Here is a 20679-nt window from a genome sequence, read left to right on the forward strand (position 1 = left end):
GCTTTAGACCTCACTGGGAGTAATTATCGTTTCGGCAGGTGTCTACTGCCTCCTCCTATGTATATATATATATATATATATATATATATATATATATATATATATATATATATATATATATATATATATATATTTTTTTTTTTTTTTTTTTTTTTTTTTTATGTAGGAAGGATACTGGCCAAGGGCAACAAAAATCTAATAAAAAAAAATGCCCACTGAAATGCCAGTCCCTAAAAGGGTCAAAGCAGTGGTCAAAAATTGGTGGATAAGTGTCTTGAAACCTCCCTCTTGAAGGAATTCAAGTCATAGGAAGGTGGAAATACAGAAGCAGGCAAGGAATTCCAGAGTTTACCAGAGAAAGGGATGAATGATTGAGAATACTGGTTAACTCTTGCGTTAGAGAGGTGGACAGAATAGGAGTGAGAGAAAGATGAAAGTCTTGTGCAGCGAGGCCGCGGAAGGAGGGGAGGCATGCAGTTAGCAAGATCAGAAGAGCAGTTAGCATGAAAATAGCGGTAGAAGACAGCTAGAGATGCAACATTGCGGCGGTGAGAGAGAGGCTGAAGACAGTCAGTTAGAGGAGAGGAGTTGATGAGACGAAAAGCTTTTGATTCCACCCTGTCTAGAACAGCAGTATGAGTGGAACCCCCCCAGACATGTGAAGCATACTCCATACATGGACGGATAAGGCCCTTGTACAGAGTTAGCAGCTGGGGGGGTAAGAAAAACTGGCGGAGACGTCTCAGAACACCTAACTTCATAGAAGCTGTTTTAGCTAGAGATGAGATGTGAAGTTTCCAGTTCAGATTATAAGTAAAGGATAGACCAAGGATGTTCAGTGTAGAAGAGGGGGATAGTTGAGTGTCATTGAAGAAGAGGGGATAGTTGTCTGGAAGATTGTGTCGAGTTGATAGATGGAGGAATTGAGTTTTTGAGGCATTGAACAATACCAAGTTTGCTCTGCCCCAATCAGAAATTTTAGAAAGATCAGAAGTCAGGCGTTCTGTGGCTTCCCTGCGTGATATGTTTACCTCCTGAAGGGTTGGACGTCTATGAAAAGACGTGGAAAAGTGCATGGTGGTATCATCAGCATAGGAGTGGATAGGACAAGAAGTTTGGTTTAGAAGATCATTAATGAATAATAAGAAGAGAGTGGGTGACAGGACAGAACCCTGAGGAACACCACTGTTAATAGATTTAGGAGAAGAACAGTGACCGTCTACCACAGCAGCAATAGAACGGTCAGAAAGGAAACTTGAGATGAAGTTACAGAGAGAAGGATAGAAACCGTAGGAGGGTAGTTTGGAAATCAAAGCTTTGTGCCAGACTCTATCAAAGGCTTTTGATATGTCCAAGGCAACAGCAAAAGTTTCACCAAAGTCTCTAAAAGAGGATGACCAAGACTCAGTAAGGAAAGCCAGAAGATCACCAGTAGAGCGGCCTTGACGGAACCCATACTGTCGATCAGATAGAAGGTTGTGAAGTGATAGATGTTTAAGAATCTTCCTGTTGAGGATAGATTCAAAAACTTTAGATAAGCAGGAAATTAAAGCAATAGGACGGTAGTTTGAGGGATTAGAGCGGTCACCCTTTTTAGGAACAGGTTGAATGTAGGCAAACTTCCAGCAAGAAGGAAAGGTAGATGTTGACAGACAGAGCTGAAAGAGTTTGACTAGGCAAAGTGCAAGCACGGAGGCACAGTTTCGGAGAACAATAGGAGGGACCCCATCAGGTCCATAAGCCTTCTGAGGGTTTAGGCCAGCGAGGGCATGGAAAACATCATTACGAAGAATTTTAATACGAGGCATGAAGTAGTCAGAGGGTGGAGGAGAGGGAGGAACAAGCCCAGAATCGTCCAAGGTAGAGTTTTTAGCAAAGGTTTGAGCAAAGAGTTCAGCTTTAGAAATAGATGTGATAGCAGTGGTGCCATCTGGTTGAAGTAGAGGAGGGAAAGAAGAAGAAGCAAAGTTATTGGAGATATTTTTGGCTAGATGCCAGAAATCACGAGGGGAGTTAGATCTTGAAAGGTTTTGACATTTTCTGTTAATGAAGGAGTTTTTGGCTAGTTGGAGAACAGACTTGGCATGGTTCCGGGCAGAAATATAAAGTGCATGAGATTCTGGTGAAGGAAGGCTTAAGTACCTTTTGTGGGCCACCTCTCTATCATGTATAGCACGAGAACAAGCTGTGTTAAACCAAGGTTTAGAAGGTTTAGGACGAGAAAAAGAGTGAGGAATGTACGCCTCCATGCCAGACACTATCACCTCTGTTATGCGCTCAGCACACAAAGACGGGTCTCTGACACGGAAGCAGTAGTCATTCCAAGGAAAATCAGAAAAATGTGTGTAACAAGGGCTCTGGCCATGGGCAATGGAAAAAGAAATATCAGAGCCTACTGAAATTGTCTGTTCCCATCTTCATATTCTACATCTTTTTTATTTTTACTTGCATTAAATATCTATTTCCTCCTTTCACATATCCTTCTAAACATGTCTCAATTTCTCCTCTAAATTAACTACCTTTACAGCAGCATCTGCATTCAGTAGCTGATTCAGATTCCACTGTATTATAAATATGCACTTGATTCAAACCACAATCTAACTTTCACACACACATGTCGTCGTGGAGTAAACAAGCAGCGATCCATGCTCCAGCAGAGAAAGATTTTGTTTGACCACACCCACCACTAGGAGCCTAGAATGTGTTCCCAGGTAGGAGCTGTGCTCAAGTAGAGTTGTCCTGTCTACAGAAATTTTAAAAAATAAGGGAAAATTTAAGTAATAACAAATGTAATAGAATGAGTAAAAGTTCCAGCAAGGTGGACGCCATAGATGGAAGCAGAATGTTGCCAATGGGGTCACCATTCCCAGGATTTGAGGAAGATAATGAACATGATAAAATACAAGGAAGGAAAGTGGTTTTGATGGAAGGGATGATCAGTGACGTCATTGAAAGAGTGAAAAAATTAGAAAAAAAAAACGACCTGGAAGAGGAAAACAAAGAATTGAAAACACTGTGCGCTGATCTAAAAACAAAATTGAAGGAAAACAATGATATTGATAAAAAACAGGAAAATGAAGTGATAGGGATGAAAAGTGAACATCAAATCTGAAGGAAGGAAAAAGAGGAAGAAAAAGTTAACTTTACAGAAATCATAGAAGCTCAAAAGAAGGAAAAGACAGATTTAAGTAAGGAAATTGTGAGAGTGATCAAACAGAAGGAATTGATGGTAAGGGACACAATGGACAAAAAGAAATGTATTGTTGTATATGGATTAAAAGAGGAAACAGAGCCAGTAAGATACAAGAGGGAAAGAGAACAAAAAAAGGTAGCAGAGGACGTTGTAAGAAATATACAGAGAGAGAAGGGAAGGACTGGATAAGTGAAATTGAGGAAATACATAAAAGGAGAAGAGTGACCACTGAAAAAATTTAGGGCATAAACAACATCCATGGAAGTGATATCGAATGCATGGAAACTGGACAAGACAGAGCAATACAGGAAAGTTTGAATAAAGAGGGACATGAATGAGGAGGAGAGACTCAAGGTAAGCGATCTAATAAAAGAAGCAAAGGCAAAACATGAGAACAGAACAGAGGAAAAGAAAAAAAGTTCTGTTGGAAGGTAAAAGATGAGAGGCTCAGGAAGTGGTATCTGACAAAAAAAGAATAGAAAATATAAATATGTAATGTATGCAAAAAATATAAAGTGCCCGTAATGTTTCTGGTGTATGTCAATGATGTGGTGGATGAGGTTGACAGTTACGTAAGTCTGTTTGTAGAATATGCAAAATTATTGAAAAGAGTGGAAAACAATATGGATTGTGAAGTATTACAGAAAGATCTAAATAAGATATATAAATGGAGTAAGAGATGGGAAATGGAATTCAATGTAAAGAAATGCAAGGTGATGGAATTAGGAAAAAAGCAAAAGAAGACAAGTTCTTACACCATGGGAGAAGTGGAAATTAAGAAAACCAAAGAAGAAAAAGACTTGGGAATTACAATCAGTGATAATTTATCACCAGTAAAACATGTAAACAAAATAGTTGGGGAAACCTATGAGTTACTAAGAAAGATGAAAGGGGCATTTGCTTACATGGATGAAGAGATGATGAAAAAGTTGATGGAATATGTGATTCGACCAAAACTGGAATATGACACAATTGTTTGGTCACCCCATAATAAAAAGGAAATAAGGAAAATAGAAAGGATCCAAAGAGCTGCAACCAAATTGGTACCAAGTTTAAGAGATTTAACCTATGAAGAAAGATTAAGGAGATTGAAGCTTCCATCATTACAAGAGAGAAGAGAAAGAGGAGACCTGATTGCTATATACAGAGCTTTAAAGGATAAGGATCAAGTTAACAAAGAAGACTTATTTGTGTGGGACTCAAGAGATACAAGAGGACATGGTGTGAAATTGAAGAAAACAGCAAGTAGAAGAGATGTCAAGAAATATGGTTTCCTAAATAGAAGCATAGAAATATGAAAAAACTTAGATGAAACAGTGGTACAAGCAAAAAATATTCATGAATTTAAAATTAAGCTGGAGACAAGACAGCACTAGCATAGCTCTTTTCCTGTAAAACGTAACTAGGTAAATACAACTAGGTAAATACATAACCTTCACTAACCACATTCACCTCCCTCATACCTCAATAAATATAAACATTAAACATCCCTAAGGCAGCTCTCCTAGAAAAGGAAACCAGTCATTTATGCTTCTTCCAGTCAGAAAATATACAATTCAGTTCCCATAAAATAACTTTCAACTCCCTTCTTTTATTTTGTCATATGTTTTCTTCAAGTCCATGAATACCCAAACACAACCTAACATTTTCCAAATACTTTTCACACTTTTCTTATGTCAAGCACCTAGTTTATACAACCCATTGCTCTTCTAATGTTACACTGTTCACCATAAAGTACATCCACTGTTCCATCACTAACCTTGATTAACATATCTTATTTGCATATACACTGGTATACTTAGCTTATGACCATAATCCATTCCAAAATCACCATTGGAAGCAAAAAAATGGTCAGATGGTAAGATTCTATTCACAAAAAACCCAAAGGATTATATTTTTTTTTATCACTTAAAAAGCAGTAAACAAGTTTGAAAACAGTGCCTTTTACTATAATATATAGCATGTCATTTTTCTTTAATTTTTAAGTAGGAAGGACACTGGCCAAGGGCAACAAAAATCCAATAAAAAAAAAATGCCCACTGAAATGCCAGTCTTATAAAAGGGTCGAAGCAGTAGTTAAAAATTGATGAATAAGTGTCTTGAAACCTCCTTCTTGAAGGAATTCAAGTCATAGGAAGCTGGAAATACAGAAGCAGGCAGGGAGTTCCAGAGTTTACCAAAGAAAGGGATGAATGATTGATAATACTGGTTAACTCTCGCATTAGAGAGGTGGACAAAATATGGGTGAGAGAAAGAAGAAAGTCTTGTGCAGCTAGGCCGCGGGAAGAGGGGAGGCATGCAGTTAGCAAGATCAGAAGCAGTTAGCATGAAAATAGTGGTGGAAGACAGCTAGAGATGCAACATTGCAGCAGTGAGAGAGAGGCTGAAGACAATCAGTTAGAGGAGAGGAGTTGATGAGACGAAAAGCTTCTGATTCCACCTTGTCTAGAAGAGCAGTGTGAGTGGAACCCCCCAGACATGTGAAGCATACTCCATACATGGATGGATAAGGCCCTTGTACAGAGTTAGCAGCTGGGTGGGGGTGAGAAAAACTGGTGGAGACGTCTCAGAATGCCTAACTTCATATAAGCTGTTTTAGCTAGAGATGAGATGTGAAGTTTCCAGTTCAGATTATAAGTAAAGGACAGACCAAGGATGTTCAGTGTAGAAGAGGGGGACAATTGAGTGTTATTGAAGAAGAGGGGATAGTTGTCTGGAAGGTTGTGTTGAGTTGATAGATGGAGGAATTGAGTTTTTGAGGCATTGAACAATACCAAGTTTGCTCTGCCCCAATCAGAGATTTTTGAAAGATCAGAAATCAAGCATTCTGTGACTTCCCTGTGTGAAATGTTTACCTCCTGAAGGGTTGGATGTCCATGAAAAGATGTGGAAAAGTGCAGGGTGGTATCATCAGCGTAGGAGTGGATAAGACAAGAACTTTGGTTTAGAAGATCATTAATGAATAATAAGAGAGTGGGTGGCAGGACAGAACCCTGAGGAACACCACTGTTAATAGATTTAGGAGAAGAACAGTGACCGTCTACCACAGCAGCAATAGAATGGTCAGAAAGGAAACTTGAGATGAAGTTACACAGAGAAGGAAAGAAGCCGTAGGAAGCAGTTTAGAAATCAAAGCTATGTGTCAGACTCTATCAAAAGCTTTTGATATGTCTAAGACAACAGCAAAAGTTTCACCAAAATCTCTAAAAGAGGATGACCAAGACTCAGTATGGGAAGCCAGAAGATCACCAGTAGAGCGGCCTTGACGGAACCCATACTAGCGATCAGATAGAAGGTTGTGAAGTGGTAGATGTTTAAGAATCTTCCTGTTGAGGATAGATTAAAAAACTTTAGATAGGCAGGAAATTAAAGCAATAGGATGGTAGTTTGAGGTATTAGAATGGTCACCCTTTTTAGGAACAGGCTGAATGTAAGCAAACTTCCAGCAAGAAGGAAAAGTAGATATTGACAGACAGAGCTGAAAGAGTTTCACTAGGCAAGGTACAAGCACGGAGGCACAGTTTCGGAGAACAACAGGAGGGACCCCATCAGGTCCACAAGCCTTCCGAGGATTTAGGCCAGTGAGGGCAGGGAAAAATATCATTGCGAAGAATTTTAACAGATAGCATAAAGTAGTCAGAGAGTGGAGGAGAGGGAGGAACAAGCCCAGAATCATCCAAGGTAGAGTTTTTAGCAAAGATCTGAGTGAAGAGTTCAGCTTTAGAAATAGATGTGATAGCAGTGGTGCCATCTGGTTGAAATAAAGGAGGGAAAGAAGAAGAAGCAAAGTTATTGTAGATATTTTTGGATAGATGCCAGAAGTCACGAGGGGAGTTAGATCTTGAAGGGTTTTGACACTTTCTATTAATGAAGGAGTTTTTGGCTAGTTGGAGAATAGACTTGGCATGGTTCTGGGCAGAAATATAAAGTGCATGAGATTCTGGTGATGGAAGGCTTAAGTACCTTTTGTGGGCCACCTCTCTATCATGTATAGCATGAGAACAAGCTGTGTTAAACCAAGGTTTAGAAGGTTTAAGTCAAGAAAAAGAGTGAGGAATGTACACCTCCATGCCAGACACTATCACCTCTGTTATGCGCTCAGCACACAAAGACGGGTCTCTGACACGAAAGCAGTAGTCATTCCAAGGAAAATCAGCAAAATACCTCCTTAGGTTCTCCCATCTAGCAGAGGCAAAACGCCAGAGGCACCTTCGCTTAGGGGGATCCTGAGGAGGGATTGGAGCGATAGGACAAGATACAGATATGAGATTGTGATCGGAGGAGCCCAACGGAGAAGAAAGGGTGACATCATAAGCAGAAAGATTAGAGGTCAGGAAAAGGTCAAGAATGTTGGGCGTATCTCCAAGACGATCAGGAATACGAGTAGGGTGTTGCACCAATTGCTCTAGGTTGTGGAGGATAGCCAAGTTGAAGGCTAGTTCACCAGGATGGTCAGTGAAGGAAGAGGAAAGCCAAAGCTGGTGGTGAACATTGAAGTCTCCAAGAATGGAGATCTCTGCAAAAGGGAAGAGGGTCAGAATGTGCTCCACTTTGGAAGTTAAGTAGTCAAAGAATTTCTTATAGTCAGAGGAGTTAGGTGAAAGGTATACAGCACAGAGGATAGCATAGCAACTATACCAGTAAAGTCACAAAAATATCACAAATTTTGTACCCATTTAGTAATGATTTGTTCATATACTAAGTTATCTGTCGTAAAAAAAAAAAATTTTTTTGGTTGGATACTACATTGGTGGTAAGTCGAATATGTTGTGTACCAAGTACCCCATTGTATGTACGACAATTGTTGCTACTTTCCCAGTACTTACAGTTCTTTTTCATCATATGCCTTCAAGACCCAACCACCATACATAACACAGTTCTTTCTCTTTTTCCTCTTCCTTATGTGTGCAGGGTTAAGCCATCAGTTATGTCCACTTTTTTTCTGCTTTTGGCAACATTTCACATTCTTTAGGCCATTAAATTTTTCAGGGGCAATAAAAAAAAACCACTTAATCTTTACGTTCAAACATCATTACCTTACTCTTGTTTATGTAAGATGAGAAACGGGGATTATATTCACAGATGACAAAGCACACAATTGCATTATGACTGCACTCTTTTTTTTAGGTGATAATAACTAAAGAATAAGATGCAAAGAGATTAATATTTTCTCCATTCTCTATTCTCTATTGAAAAAGTCTAGGTAAGGTTACCTTTAGGAAGTGCTGTTGATGGCATGCAATCACTTATTATATCATGAATCACAGGAAAACAGACTGATACATTATTTGTGATTTCTCCTGTCTTGCTACATTACAACATATACATAAATGAATAAGAAATAAAAATCAGAAATGAAAGTAAGAAGGAATATTATAAATAATGAGAAAGAATAAAAAGGAAAGTAATACAATAAAATCCCTCTTATCTGGCATCAACGGGACCGCCGACATGTCGGATACTTGAATACTGCCAGATACTTGAATAGAAGTGAAATTATGTCCACAATCACCACCCTACACTCACGCATCTTACCATAACAAAGATCAGCTGATTTTAATCAGCAGCTGATCTGATCAGCTGCTTAAGTGTAAGCACAACACGCTTCCTCTTTTCTACAACTTTAGGCATGATGAAGGCGTCAGGCGATAAACAGTGCACACGCGGGACTGAGTCACTGAGTAAACACAGTGCAGTGGGCCACGGGTGGCGCGAAGTAGTGCGCTCTGGTGGCCAGGGGACAAAGTATGCCTCGCGCGGGAATTTTAATCGATTTTATGAGTACACATTGATTTTTTATTGATTTTAAGGCTCGGGGAAAAAATGTGCCAGATACTTGAAGCTGCCGGATACTCGAATGCTGGATGAGAGGGATTTTACTGTATACAGGAAGAGGGAAAGCATGGCTGTCTTATTGAGTGAAGGAAGAATGGTTCCTGCCATTTGCATAATTGTTGGCATTTCTCTTCAGCCCAATGAACTAGACATTCACCTGGCATTTGATAAAATATGTTTCATGGCTCATGTGGTAACAGGTAGGCCAACTTGATCAAACATAAAAAAAAAATTGTATAATACTGAGCCATAACCCCATTATGTCAGGTAAAGATATGTTCATAGACAGGGGAGTTACATAATTATATTCGATCTGTATTACCAATATAGGGATAAAGTGTAATGTTCCTTTTAGAGAGTGAGGGCTGAATCAGGCCTTACCAGCTGTTGAGGGAGTCATCCATAAGCACCCAAAACACAGATGGGAGAGGAAGTTGCCCTAACCCAGAGACTGTTTCCACCAAATGCATGAAGGGATACCGGGTGTTAGCCTAGTAGTTGTCACACTACTGGGGGGACTGATGATTGACACCTGCCTCAGCAGGGAGCTGAAAAGGGTGCACACTCAAGATCCTCCTCAAACCCAATTCTGGCTAAACACCAAATATGCCTAAGTCCTCTGAGTAAATAGAATGACATGTGTGGTGACTATTATTAGATGGCATTATTGGGCTCTTTTTTTCCTTCAATGGTATTAGTTTCTTCAATTTTACTTTGGAGATTCTCATCAAGCAGGTGGTAGTAGCTATCCATAATGGATGGGAATCAAGATGAGAAGTCCTTATTTCCATCTTACAAGTGAGGATTCCACTCTTGTAGTACCACATTTAAATTCATCTTCAATTTCCACCTTTTGAAAGTACAGTACTATGAAGTACACAAACCAGCTTTTGTAGGCTGATCATATTTTTCCAATTATAATGTTAATTAACTTTTCAATTAATCTTTATAAATATAAATTTAGCTTTATACAATGATATGTGGGTATACCACAGAATAGTGTCAAATTTCATTTTGCTATGAATTTGAAATAAAAGTACACCAAAATATGACACTATTATGAGCAAAAAAAATATAAAGAATGTCTTGGCACCAATTAATTAGTTAAAGCACATCCATAATGAGTTTTAGTCATCCAAGTGAATGTCAGGCAGCGATGATGCACCACCTGATTGGTGCTGTCAACTGTACTGTAAACTAACTCAAGAATCTTGAAAGTTCCCACACTGAATGAGCATTGGTTTTACATAAATATGAAATAATAATATGATATATAATTGTTTCTTATATCTATTCTATATACCAGGTTGGCAATCCCACACATCATTCTTACAGCAGAGTTAACAGCATGAATAATGTGTGTGAATATGTGGTAGCTTATCTGGGCCACCCAATGTGAGATTGCCAGCCTGGTATAAAGAATAGATATATGAAACAATCATATATCATATTATTATTTAGTGGTATGGTCATGGGTGTTCAGTATATTTATTTACTGTTTCTCCATTATCACTACAGCCAGTCTAAATGACATAATGTAAAAGCCTACATTACATGCTTACAGTATGAGGCCATCCCTGGCTTCAGCAATACAGCAATTCAGAATAACAAACCTCATCTTACATATGGGGGCAATGAATCAAAAATTGAATGCTGAAGTGCTTGTTCTCCCATTTCCTTCCCTCCCACCTTGCTGATAAGCTTTCTTCCCAGGCTCATATTCTCATTGCCAGTTGATCAGTTCTTATGTTGGATTTATATGGTTTTTGTATAATCTTATGAGGACTAAGGTTACCTATACTTAATATTCAAAGAATTACAAGATACATGCATCCCATCCTCTGTACTTTTTATACAAATGTCTTGTCTTGGTCCCTTCCCTTTAAGACATATATATGCATATATAAATAAATACACTCAATGCATTTAATCATAAAAATTCTGTTTGTTAATAGAAAAAAATATATCATGGGGTGAGTGTCTTGATTTAAAAGTTCTATTAAAGAGACTAGCAGTAATATCAAATAATATTTGGCAACACTGCACATTCTCAGATTAAAAAAACAAGACTGCTGAGTAGAGAGAAGAAAATGTTTTTGTACATCTTACATCATGGGGGGTACATCTTACATTCATGGGGTTCCATCTCCATTATCTACATTTATCCAATCTTTCTTTCATTTTGTGCACACTCTTTGCTCACACTAACATCTCATTTAGTTTATTCCAAACTTTTTTTTGTTTTTAAATGTAGGAGGGACACTGGCCAAGGGCAACAAAAAAAAAAAAAAAAAAAAAAAAAAAAAAAAAAAAAAAAAAAAAAAAAAAAGCCCACTGAGATGCCAGTCCCAGAAAAGGGTCAAAGCAGTAGTCAAAAATTAAATTATAAGTGCCTTGAAACCTCCCTCTTGAAGGAATTCAAGTCATAGGAAGGTGGAAATACAGAAGCAGGCAGGGAGTTCCAGAGTTTATCAGAGAAAGGGATGAATGATTGAGAATACTGGTTAACTGTTGCATTAGAGAGGTGGACAGAATAGGGATGAGAGAAAGAAGAAAGTCTTGTGTAGCGAGGCTGTGGGAAGAGGGGAGGCATGCAGTTAGCAAGATCAGAAGAGCAGTTAGAATAAAAATAGCAGTAGAAGACAGCTAGAGATACAACATTGTGGTGATGAGAGAGAGGCTGAAGACAGTCAGAGGAGAGGAATTGATGAGATGAAAGGCTTTTGATTCCACCCTGTCTAGAAGAGTGGTATGAGTGGAACCTCCCCCAGACATGTGAAGCATACTCCATACATGAATAGATAAGGCCGCTGTACAGAGTTAGCAGCTGGGGGAGTGAGAAAAACTGGTGGAGACATCTCAGAATGCCTAACTTCATATAAGCTGTTTTAGCTAGGGATGAGATGTGAAGTTTCCAGTTCAGATTATAAGTAAAGGACAGACTGAGGATGTTCAGTGTAGAAGAGGGGGACAGATGAATGTCACTGAAAAAGAAGGGATAGTTGTGTGGAAGGTTGTGTCAATCTGACAGATGGAGGAATTGAGTTTTTGAGGCATTGAACAATACCAAGTTTGCTCTGCCCCAATCAGAAATTTTATAAAGATCAGAAGTCAAGTGTTCTGTGGCTTCCCTGTGTGAAATGTTTACTTCCTTCTATATGTCTATGGAGAAACTATTTTCTTGAAGTTATTCAGGCATTTCCCTAGTTTATTTATTTGTTATGGTTTCATATGAATTCAGATTCTCCTCCATTCCAGACAACAGTCTCTCTCTCTCTCTCTCTCTCTCTCTCTCTCTCTCTCTCTCTCTCTCTCTCTCTCTCTCTCTCTCTCTCTCTCTCTCTCTCTCTCTCTCTCTCTCTCTCTCTCTCTCTCTCTCTCTCTCTCTCTCTCTCTCTCTCTCTCTCTCTCTCTCTCTCTCTCTCTCTCTTCTCTCTCTCTCTCTCTCTCTCTCTCTCTCTTTCTTATGGACATTGCATTTTAGTAAGGATAACACATACATGCAGACAGGAAAGATTTAACTGGTCATCAATGAAAGGGTAGCTGAATGAGTTCAATGGCACAGTAAAACTTTATATTCTTCAATGGATTATAGATTTGTGTTTCATATTTGATATATGTGATAACAGCTAGTTTTAAAGTTTATCTGGTTGAAAATGTTGTTTGGAGAGATGAGATGTACAGTATTAAAAGGGGCCTTGACATATAGTAACCTCAGGTCCCAAATACAACTAATTTGCACCTGAAAAGGGGATGGATCAATAATAATTTAGCAGGGGTAAACCAGTTCTGCTGTCATATCATGATACAGAAAATACCATGTATACTATGCAACTGACTTGCCAAGAGGCTAAAATGTGAGGAAATGCTTGTGTATGTATGTGAAAGTGTATGTATGTTTGTGTGGTACCATGTCTCCATTTGTGGGAGATGTTGGTGTGTCATGTAAATCAAAGAAGACATGGAAGGAGGTCCACAGGAATGACGCAAGGAAGGAAAAAGTTGTCAAGCTACACATGTTCATAGCCATAATGTTTTGATAAGTTACCACCACATGACCAGGATTAATCTACATGGAATTAATCTACATGGAATCTGCAATTCATTACAGTGATGGTAGCGATAAAGATAGTCATACAACAAGACCGTGGTAATGATAATACTCACCTCAAACAGGTTGAGAATCCAGAGCTCATCATTAACTTTTTGTCTGATCTGGTCCATAGAGTTCCTGGCAAAGTTGATGTATGCCTTTCCCAACTCCTTTCCTGATCCACTTACATTCTGACGATACTGAAAGATAGCACACCGACAGCCCAATAAAAGTTATTAAACTAAAAATATAATAAAAATCAAGGAGTAAATAACATAAATGAAAACACAAATTTCAGTAAATGTTGCAAATAAAAGATTCCTTAATGAAAATCATAAACTTATATTCAACAGAAATACATAACATCAAGAATTCAAACATTCCAAACCCAGTAGAAGTTAAGAACAAGGATAAAACAAGTGGCATAAAAGTTCTTTTATTAAAACATTTAAATATTATGCAAAATGAAATTGTGCTGGTGATTTGTATCAGAATGTATATGATTACCACTGATCAACCATAAGAGGGGGCCATAACAGTTGTAGGATAACTGGGAAAAATTTTTGCCAAATGAAACCAGACATTTCTTCATTGGGGTTGTTGATATCTGAAATTCTCTGTTCCTCCAATGCTGATGATAGTAAGGTTTACAGCTTTTGAAAGTCAACAAGATAAGTACAGTATCTAAATCCTAATTCCTAATTAAGATACTATGCCTACTCATAGAAAAATTTAAATTCTTCCACATGTTATTATGACATGGCACTTTATTGAAGTTGTTGGTGATAATCTTTTCTTTCATTCAGCTTGAATATAAAACTGTCTACATTAGAGAATGCACAAGATTCAAGCTTTTCATGGGGAAAATATACAGTGGAACCTCAGTTACTGAACGCCTCTCTTTTCAAACAAATTTGTTTTTTAACGAAATTTTGAACTCCAATTTGCTTTGGTTGCTGTACCATAATTTGCTTCTCAAAACAAAGTTACTTGATTTCAAATACTAAAAGACAAAACAAAAGGTGCCATTTATTACTAATTTATGGTTTCTATAAATATTTCCTTATTTTTTTTATGTATTTAAAGGAGAAACACTCTGGGTAACACAGTAATTTAATCTTTGAAATGAGGTAAAAGTGATCCCATTGAAGAGCCTCAATGTAAACAAACCATTTTTGGCTACCTCAAAAGTAATCCCCTGTGGCTCTCTCGATGACCCACAATACCATCACTGCTGCATAACTGCATTTTCCCAGCAACAAGATGTCCAAGCACTGTGATTACCTTCACTTTGGCAGTAAGTGAGCTGCTCCTCTTTGTGTCACTCTGTAAAGCTTTCCTCATTAGACTGGTGACAAAGAGAATACCTGCATGGTCTAAATAATATCTTCTGATGAGTTCCTTGTCACTAAATTCATTCAATATGTCCTTTCTGGATAAATAATTTCTGAGCTGGAGATGTTGTGGAGCAGCCATCTTGGCAGAGGGAGTGTCTGTCATAAGCCACTAGGACAGGGTGGATGGGTGTTTGGGAATGGATTAATCCATTTTATATTGCTTCCTATGGGGAAAATAGTTTGTTTCTGAACATTTAGAATTTCAAATTGCATTCAGGAATGAATTAAGTTCAAGAACCGAGGTTCCACTGTATTAGATAAATTTTGTATTTCATAGAATTACTTCCTTTCTTATATCAATCATTTTCTTTTTTCTACTTCAAGCTCCCAGTTCAATCTTTTCCCTTCAAATCAGTGCTTTAATTAGAGAAATACCTTCTTTATAAGTACACACTACCTCAACTACTTACTAATTCCCTCTATTACCAAATTCTCAACCAAACTAGTACCTCTTTCACCAGTAACTTAAGACTGCTGCTTGTTGCTCCATTTTTGTCCATGTTTCACTATAACTCCCTCCTATGCCAGTTTTTTCTCTTTCAAGTGAACTTAGTTATGTTGTAATTTTCATGCAGTGCTACATCGTTTTGGTTTATTTCTTATATTAAATTTGCACATGGCTTATTCCAAAGCCTTCTTGGTATCTATATTTCATCTTCAACTACTTTGAGTTTTTATCAGTTTATTGATAGCATATGTATCCATAATGTCTGAGAATGTCAGATTCCTTTTATTGTATCCTTTTCAGACATGAAATAAATTCACTGTTATTTTCTTCTTACAATTTCTGTGGTACTAACTCATTCTCCATGCATTATTTTGATTAATCACGTAGTACTTTTGTCAGTTGGCTTATGGTGCTTGCCAGATATTTTGATTTTCAATATTTCCACCCTCCTATAATGGCAAATTATATAATTCTAGCCTGTTTCTTGGTATGAAATCCTGTTCCTAAGAAGTATTATTAAATAGCAATTACTATAATTACTAGAGTAATCACTAAATAATTAATAATGAAACAAAAATCATGATATTCAATTAGGAAATTATTTCAGAGTTCACTTGTAAATTGAGAATAGATGAATATTTAAAAAGAAAACAAGTCCTACAATATAAAATACATGCAAAATTAATGTCATTGTGCTATTTATAATTAATATCTCATAAAAGATTTTAATACAAAGGCTGAATAAAAAAAAATAAACAACTAAAAGCTCCTGGGAGAGGCAAGAAACCAAGACTTGGTTATCTTTCAACAGTGGTTATTTTCTTTTGTAGACTGGGAGATCCTGTGTTGGTATGTTCACATGGTATAGGACGATCTATACCATTATTGATGGGTGAAGAAAACTGCTTCCCTTTTTCCCCAATAAATTGCTCTCTGCTTCCAAGGAACTGCCATATACTGAAACGCTATGCTCTGCATGTAAGTGCATTTTCAGGATATCCCTGGTACACTTGAATCGATATAAAGATGGAATATTCTTCACTGAAAGCCATTCATGTTTGGAATATGGCACACACATTCTATAGTTTCCAGTAAAACAACATAATTCCACAGCTCTGTCACACCCATAACAAGCATCATCTACACCTACCGTAAAGGACAGTATTGACCCAATGAAGCTGCCTTCGTCGTATCTGCCCAGCTTGGATATAACTGATTCAAGTACTGACAGCAGCTTGTCTGTCATTCCTTGAGTCATGGATGTGCTGGTTCTTTCAATGAGGTCATCAATTTTGGTGTGATACTAATGCTAGGAAAGAAAAAAAAGTGCAGTTAAAATTGAGGCCCAAGATTGTCTACAAACATAATAATGTACTGTAATATAAAAAAAATACAATTACAATGTGAAGAATTGAACTTCATGAATTAAATTAGTACCAATAAGCAGCTTCCATTATAACATGACTTCATTCTCAATAGTACCAGTAAAAATACAGTAATATTTTAATAAATACTATGTGGTGAAGAATATAAGAAAAATATTGATAAAGATATGGTATAGTGGTCTGAAAAGATAAGTGGCTAGGAGAAAACATACAATGGATGCAGTAAAGTTAGAGAACAAGTAATTGATGGACTGAGATGGAAGAAATTTCCTTTGATTGAACCCAGTTTTAATGGAGACAAGAGATAAAAATGCTGATAAATTTACAAAGTAAATAAAAAAAATGCATTTTGTTGAGAGCCTATTTATTTCTTGGTGTCAAATAGTGTCTGCAACACCTTGAGTTTTGGGCTGACCTGGTTACATGTTTATAGGCCGACCATCCAAACCTCAAAGCACAAAACTTATATTCTAAATAAATACAGGTGACTCTTGGCTTATGCAAGTCTTTTTAATGAATATTAAGTTTAAAATGACTTTAAAATATATCAAACTTAATTAAATTTACACTATGTTTTAGCAAGATCTGGCTCATCTTCATGTTCGAATATTATGCTTTCTTTGGTAACCACCAGTTGGCACCACTCTTTCATGCTTCCTGCTCTTTCCCACTTCCCATTTGATAGTGTGCAACCATACAGAGCACACTGAGCAGCAACAGCAGATATACTTTCACCCTCTCACCAGAAATGGAGAGACAACACATTTTATCATCACCTCAGAGATGTGTTGCAGCTCCTACAAGAAAATTACCCAAAATGCTGGCAGAAGCTCTCTTGTGATGAATGATATCTGCTACACAGATATTAAGAGAAATGCAGAAAAAGTCAAATCACTATGCTGCAGTTCTTCCAGAAGTAGAAGCCAACAGAAGTAGAAGTGGAAGTCAGAATAAGTGGAATCATTGGAAAAGGAGGAGAAGGAATGACTATGTGTAGTAATGTGAAGTATAGATGGAGAAGTTTGGAACAAGCTAAGTGAAGATATAGTATCAGCAACGAGTGTGCACAGCTTCAAGGAAAAAGTGGACAAGTGTAGACATGAAAGTGGGACCACACAAGTGTAGCTCAGGCCCTGTAAATTACAACAACTAGGTAAACACACACACACACACACACACACACACACACACACACACACACACACACACACACACACACACACACACACACACACACACACACACACACATTCACAATCTCTCTCTCTCTCTCTCTCTCCCTGCTCTGCCAGCGAGACTGCTTTCCTTCATTTTTTTTCTTTATGCAGGAGGGACACTGGCCAAGAGCAACAAAATCCAGTAAAAAAAGGCCCCATTGAGATGCTGGTCCCTGAATAGGGTCCAAAGCAGTAGTCAAAAATTGAAGTATAAGTGTCTTGAAACCTCCCTCTTGAAGGAATTCAAGTCACAGGAAAGTGGAAATACAGAAGCAGGCAGGGAGTTCCAGAGTTTACCAGAGAAAGGGATGAATGATTGAGAATACTGGTTAACTGTTGCATTAGAGAGGTGGACAGAAGAGAGATGAGAGAAAGAAGAAAGTGCCACGGGAGGAGGGAGGCATGCAGTTAGCAAGATCAGAAGAGCAGTTAGCATGAAAATAGTGGTAGAAGTCAGCTAGATATGCAACATTGCGGCAGTGAGAGAGAGGCTGAAGACAGTCAGTTAGAGGAGAGGAGTTGATGAGTTGAAAAGCTTTTGATTCCATCCTGTCTAGAAGAGCGGTATGAGTGGAGCCGTCCAAAACATGTGAAGCATACTCCATACATGGACAGATAAGGCTCCTGTACAGAGCTAGCTGCTGGAAGGGTGAGAAAAACTGGCAGAGATGTCTCAGAATACCTAACTTCATATAAGCTGTTTTAGTTAGGAATGAGATGTGAAGTTTCCAGTTTTGATTATAAGTAAAGGACAGACCAAGGATGTTCAGTGTAGAAGAGGGGGGACAGCCAAGTGTCACTGAAGAAAAGGGGATAGTTGTCTGGAAGGTTGTGTTGAGTTGATAGATGGAGGAATTAAGTTTTTGAGGCAATGGATATTTATTTCGTTGCTCTGCGGAGGTAAGAAAAGGCTTGGTGATCCTTGAGTGTGCTCACTACTGTTATGACCACAGTTCCCAGCCCCTTCACAAAGCTGCCTCACCTGGACTAGCTTTCCCTTAATCATCTCCTATGTGACTGGGTGCAGGGCTGAATATTGGTTACAAGGTCCACTTTTAACTCATGCACTCTTCTTAACAATGGTTGTAATGCCAGGTCACAATAATGAGGTTGCCAGTCTGTTTTACCCACCTACAGACAAGGGAAATACTCTAATAACAATTACTTCCCACAGCTGTGAAAGGATTGATAACCACATCTAGGGAGAAGCAATTATAACGAGCAATAACGCATATATGGTTAAGGTATAATACCCTGGAGGGAATACTGCCTTCGTAATGGACCACCCACTTCTGGTGAGGTACTATAACACTAACAGAGTAGTGTAGTTTACAGCTTCCTGGACAGCAGGCCTGATCATGGCCTGAGGAGGGAGTAAATTTCATTGCACTGCTAATTACTTAAGTCCTCTGCAAGTCAAGCACCCTCCAGGAATCTGATGCAGTAGCATTTAACACTAAACAAGCTCACTAGCAAGAGACATGACTACAGACGAGTGCCCACAAATACACAGGAGGGTAATTCACCTCTAGGAACAGGCTGAGCCTGCTTTTGCTGGTCAGGAGTGGCAACCAGATAATCTAATTTGCCCATTCACCTCTCCACTACATAAGGACCGCTGTAGCGTACAACCAGCAGCTGTCCTTGAACGGGGAGTAACACAAGAACTTCATCACCAGGGGCAAAACATTGGTACTTGGCCTTCCGGTCATAGTAAGCCTTCATACATTTCTGAGCCAGGAACAAGTGCAACAGAGCCACCTAGAGAGCCTTCAACAACCTCTCCCGTGTGCACATTACCATGTCCAACAAATATTTTTGGGGACCAGACCAGGGGCAGTACCATGCGTCTTGAACCACATCCAATGGGTCATGCACACAGTGGCTGAACACCAGCCGGTTTGGTGAGAACCCCAACAACTCAGTGGGTGCCACTTGCACAACAAACATTACATAAGGGACTGCCTCATCCCAATCCTTGTTGTTGTCCAAACAAAAGATCCTTAGCATGGTTTTTAAAGCTTGATGGTGCCTCTCCAAAGCTCCTTGTGACCGGGGATGGCAAGCACTGGACAGGACATGCCTAATCCCCCACTCAGTCATGGTCTGCACAAATAATTTGGAAGTAAAGTTAGCCCCTTGGTCTGACTGGACCTTAGAAGGCAGTTCAAAATGAGTAAAGAAATGTAATAAGGCCTTCAGCACCACCTTGGAAAGGATGCTCCTGATGGATATGGCTTCTGGGTACCTTGTAGTGACATCCATCATAATCAGCAGGTACATATAACCTGCTTGAGAAAGGGGGAAAGAACCCACAATATTAATAAGTACTCAGGTGAAGGGAGGATCGACAATGGGGATAGGGTGAAGAGGTGCTACTGGTGGCACTTAATTAGGCTTTCCCACCATTTGACAGGTGTGGCAGCACTTAAATATGGTAGCAACACTACTCGTCATGCTGGGCCACCAAAAAATCCTCTGTAGCCTTGCCACAGTTTTCCTAATCCCGAGGTGACCTGCCATCAGGTCCTTATGTGCCAATAGCATGAGTGCTTCTCTGAACTCAGACGGCACTACTACTTGGAGTAATTCCCCTCCGTCAACTTCTCTCTACTGATGATACAAAATTTTCTTCCATAACACAAACTTCCCTTCCCTCCACTTCTTCACTACCTTCGCCCACCTTGGAAAAGCATGGGGCCAACTCTTCATCCCCCTGTTGCTCATTTATGAGCTCATCAGGTTCAACTTCATTTAGGTCCTTCAGGACTACAGGATCAGACAGAAGAGGCAAAGCCAAGACTCTTGTCCCCCTCTGGCATCTATGGCACAAGCAGGAACCACTTGCTGATCTTTTTTGGAAACATTAACCTCTCCAGATATCTGACTGGCTGCCGGCTCAGATGTTAACACAGGCAAGCCACTAAAGGAGCCATCACCCGTCGGGGAACAGCCTGTTCCCTGCCTCCAGGAGACTTTGCAGGGGATGGAACTTCTGTCTCCCCCTACAGAGCTGGGAGCCTCCCTGCTTTTGGCAGTAACCCCCCAACATGCCTGATACACCAAGCTGGATACCAGGCTGAGGGCCAGATCCTATAGCCTCCATGCCAG

At 39.0% G+C, this 20679-nt stretch overlaps 2 protein-coding genes across 5 annotated transcripts in view; one reads left to right on the top strand and one right to left on the bottom strand.

Moving 5' to 3' along the window:
- Window positions 1–20679, top strand: part of LOC135098064 (uncharacterized) — a 93450-nt gene that overhangs the window by 43153 nt on the left and 29618 nt on the right. The gene's annotated exons all lie outside the window — the stretch shown is intronic.
- LOC135098060 (calcium-dependent secretion activator-like) overlaps window positions 1–20679 on the bottom strand; it is a 316893-nt gene that overhangs the window by 37747 nt on the left and 258467 nt on the right. For both annotated transcript variants that reach the window (XM_064000265.1, XM_064000266.1), the window contains exons 20-21: window positions 16117–16275; window positions 13196–13321 (exon numbers count right to left, since the gene is read on the bottom strand). In XM_064000265.1, coding sequence (XP_063856335.1) covers window positions 16270–16275 — 6 coding nt within the window. In that variant the 3' untranslated portion in view covers window positions 13196–13321; window positions 16117–16269. The remainder of the gene's footprint in view (window positions 1–13195; window positions 13322–16116; window positions 16276–20679) is intronic.

Source organism: Scylla paramamosain, unplaced genomic scaffold, assembly GCF_035594125.1.
Source record: "Scylla paramamosain isolate STU-SP2022 unplaced genomic scaffold, ASM3559412v1 Contig43, whole genome shotgun sequence".
Classification (NCBI taxonomy): domain Eukaryota; kingdom Metazoa; phylum Arthropoda; class Malacostraca; order Decapoda; family Portunidae; genus Scylla; species Scylla paramamosain.